Source organism: Ailuropoda melanoleuca, chromosome 6 (assembly GCF_002007445.2).
Source record: "Ailuropoda melanoleuca isolate Jingjing chromosome 6, ASM200744v2, whole genome shotgun sequence".
NCBI classification, from domain to species: domain Eukaryota; kingdom Metazoa; phylum Chordata; class Mammalia; order Carnivora; family Ursidae; genus Ailuropoda; species Ailuropoda melanoleuca.
Genome location: NC_048223.1, coordinates 127,939,600 through 127,943,159, shown reverse-complemented (window position 1 = coordinate 127,943,159; position 3,560 = coordinate 127,939,600). Strand labels below are relative to the sequence as shown.

Sequence of the window (3,560 nt, the reverse complement as noted above, 5' to 3'; positions counted from 1 at the left end):
CCGCCCGCGCGCCCCGGCCCCGGCCCGGCCCGGTCCCCGCAGCCGGCCGGCGCCGCGCTCCTCACCCGGCCGCTGTCTCTTTCCTCCCGCAGCGGCGTGGGGCTGGCGCGGGCGCACTTCGAGAAGCAGCCGCCTTCCAACCTCCGGAAGTCCAATTTCTTCCACTTCGTGCTGGCGCTCTACGACAGGCAGGGGCAGCCGGTGGAGATCGAAAGGACCGCTTTTGTGGACTTTGTGGAGAAAGAGAAAGTAAGTGCAAACATACGATCACACCCTCCATCTTTCTAGAAGTGGGAGGCAGGCGGTGCCCAAGCGCGGTGGCCCCGAGTGCCCCCCTCAGCGGCCGGGACCGCTCCGAGAGGCGCCCCCGCCGCCGCCACGTGCGGCCGCCCGGGCCCGCCGAGGGCTGCGCAACTTCTCCGCGCCCCCGGACTTATTCGGGGCGAGGAGGACGCTGGGCTTCCAGCAGGAAAGTGACATCACCGCGCTGCTCCGAGCTAGGAATCCTGCCATGTGTGAGGCCACGGGGCCTCGGTCGCGGAGGGGGACCGAGCGCCGTGGCCGCGCCGGACACCGATCACACTAAATGCAATTATTTATCGTTGCTTTCAGGAGCCCAACAACGAGAAAACCAACAACGGCATCCACTATAAACTCCAGTTGCTCTACAGCAACGGTAAGTGGCCGCTGCCGCCTGCCCGCCCCTGCCCGGGCGCGCGCTCCGTTCCCGAGACGGCTAAAGGACATAAAGATTTTGAGATTAAAATGACATGGATGTAAACACGAAATCTTCTCATGGCATAGAAGGAAAACAAAACATAAAGGATCAATAAGTCGATGGCACTTCACATGATTAACCGGTGGGGCTTGAAGCAGAAAGTAAAAAGGGGGATCGATATGGGCTTCAGCAGAGCACCACTTTTAAGAGACTTTTTTCAATTTTGCAAATTAATGTTAATTATTGAGATGGGGGTAGCTCCGTAAACGGAGCCTAACTTACTTCCTGTGTAGGAGTTTAAAAAAAAAATCCTCGAGAGATATTAGAAAGAGTTCAAACTCTCATTTGGTGCTTTCTGTTTTCTAAAAATAAATGACCACATGGGTCCACCAGTGTGGCAACCAGGCCTGCTCTCAGTCTGGCAAATTTGTTGCACCTTTCAGTGCAAATCCTAAGAGTCTCCAGGTTCTTAATTAAGAAAAGAAACCAAGAGAGAAGTGATTGGGGTTCTCTTTCTTGCCTTTTAAAGGGCATGCCTAAGTTTTGCTGCATCAAGGCCCCACAGCAGTCCTGAGTTACCGACTTCCTGTGCCCCAGGTGCCCTCCCTAAAATCCTGATGAGAATTTGTCCCTGTTTTTTGCAGGAGTCAGAACGGAGCAGGATCTGTATGTCCGCCTCATAGATTCAATGACCAAACAGGTGAGAAAGTTTAAGCATCCGCACGAGTTCTCACTGCTCAGCTGGCTTGTCCTGGGGTTGAGATGAGGGTACTGACAAATGGATCTGCTGGAGTTGTTTTCCATCTAGTTTCCTTGACATACTAATGAGAATTCCATATTTATTGGAATAAATGATGCGATTGGTAAAACAGTTTATGTTGTCGTTACAACAGGACATCTATGCTTTCCTTAGATGTCGTGTGATTGGGCTATAACTCTGTCTTAATTAGTTATGGTAATTAACATTTGTCAGAAAAATTTCAGGATACTTCCCCTCATGTATATTTTTTAAATGTTCTCTCTTTGCTTGGAATCATTTCATTGATTTTTTTTTTCTATAACAAAGGCAACTACTTTCCAAAGCCCGTTGAGTTGGACTTGATTAGTTCATTTTTTTCTCCTTTCCAGTGTGATGGTCTAGTAACGTGAGACGTTGATTTGGATTTAAAAGTGAAATGTGTTGGGGTGAAAAGTCACCTTGTTCTCCGCTAGCGCGTCTTCACCTCTCAGCCTCTCCTCTCCATAATTCAAACTCCCAGCTCCAGAGGTCACCCACACCCGTCCATCGCTCTGGGAGCAGCTTCTGCTCCCTCTCCCACCCTCTGTCATACCTTGTAAATAACATAATTACAAGCAGTTCCTTATTAAATTATTTAACCTGTCGTGGTCAACTTTTCCGATGATAACTATTGGCTATCAGTAATGGGATTAGGGCAGAAAAAGCGCTTCATTGCTTTTTGACGTTGTGCAGTCTCTGGCTGGTTTTGTGCTGTTGTGTAGTCCTTGTAAAGATCCCCCCCACCCCATTTTCTTAAAATAGTGTTGGGGGAGGGGAAAGTTCCATGTGTACAGTAAACCCACTCAGCACAGATTGATTTAGCATAGATTTCCAAGGTGGGCTTCAGGCTTAGAAATGAAAGTAGCACCTTCATTTTTGATGGTAACTTTGAGAATTGTGAGCCAAGTAAAAAAGAACTCCTTGATGCTTCCTGCAGCCCAGCACGCTTGCTTCCCACTCTCTGTACAGCAATTAGTTTTGGGATTTTACTTCCCCTTTAAAAAGTTGGTCCTTACCTAGGCAACAAGCGGGTTGGATTTTAATGTCTGCAGCGTGAAACAGTGTGGTTTTCTCTTAGAGTAAAACAGATCTTTCAGGTAAACTACCGTGTTTCTGACAAAGACGGAGGCAGTGTGCCCTTCGGTAATTATTCCACTCGGATCCCGAGAAGCCTCTGGAACTAGGGCTGCACGTTGACAGGGTGCTTTTATTTCCTTTGTATGTAAGGGCTAAATGTTTGTCGGAAACCGCAGTGGTCTAATTAAGAGGTTGATGTAGGCAGCGCTAAGTTTCTCTTGCTTAGAGCAAGAGGCTTCCTTTTAAGTATTCTCGTATTGTTCGTTTAGCCATGTACCTTTGCAACATAAACAGGGCTGAAAATAAAGGCATTTAATCTCCTTTCACTGACGGGGATGTTGGGGGGGGGTGGGAAGGAAAGAAATAGCCCAGCAACTGATCAAAGAGTCAATGGCGCTGAACCGACAGTTTATGGATTTCTGTTTGTGCTACAAAATAAAAAATAAATCAAATATAAATACGGGGATCCATCGGAGAACAAGCCGAGCTCTCAGAAGTGCTGGTGCCCGCCTCGGCCAAGCGCCCTGCAGCCCCTGGCGGCCCGTTGGCCCGCGGTGAGACCCATCACTTCTGTGGTTCCGAGCAGATCGGGAGAGAGTCTGGGGGAGAGGGGCTCGCTGGGACGCTTCCCTCTTCCCAGAGGGCAGCCTCAGGCTTTCTCGAGAAAGGGCTTTGTCCGCCTGGAAGTGGAGGAAAGTGTTAGAAGTGCCCGAGGAGATTGGAAGTAATTTCCAGATAATTTTCGGTGGGGGGAGGGAACTGGAGAGGGGGACTCCCCTCCCCCTTCCGTGGAATTTTCTGCCGGGAACTTGCGGCTCCTGGCCCCCGCCCCCTGCCCCTCCCCCAGTGACCCTTTCCCCCCCTTTTTTTCTTTTTCTGCGAAGCCAGCGGTGGGGCTGGCGCAGGCGGCGGTGCGGGCGGCCCCCGGCTCGGTTCCGGGCGGCAGAGCCGGGCTGAGCGCGGTCGTGAGCGCACCTAGGGCTTCGC

At 50.6% G+C, this 3,560-nt stretch overlaps 1 protein-coding gene across 8 annotated transcripts in view; it reads left to right on the top strand.

Annotated features, from left to right (window-relative positions):
• Positions 1 to 18: 18 nt before the first annotated feature.
• EBF3 (EBF transcription factor 3) overlaps positions 19 to 3,560 on the top strand; it is a 115,654-nt gene continuing 112,112 nt past the window's right edge. For 5 of the 8 annotated variants that reach the window (XM_011229350.3, XM_034663438.1, XM_034663441.1 and 2 more), the window contains exons 1-3: positions 19 to 249; positions 613 to 676; positions 1,363 to 1,418. In XM_011229350.3, the coding sequence (XP_011227652.2) occupies positions 1,407 to 1,418 (12 nt within the window). In that variant the 5' untranslated portion in view covers positions 19 to 249; positions 613 to 676; positions 1,363 to 1,406. The remainder of the gene's footprint in view (positions 250 to 612; positions 677 to 1,362; positions 1,419 to 3,560) is intronic. The other 3 variants (XM_019803310.2, XM_019803307.2, XM_034663440.1) reach the window with 1 other exon arrangement.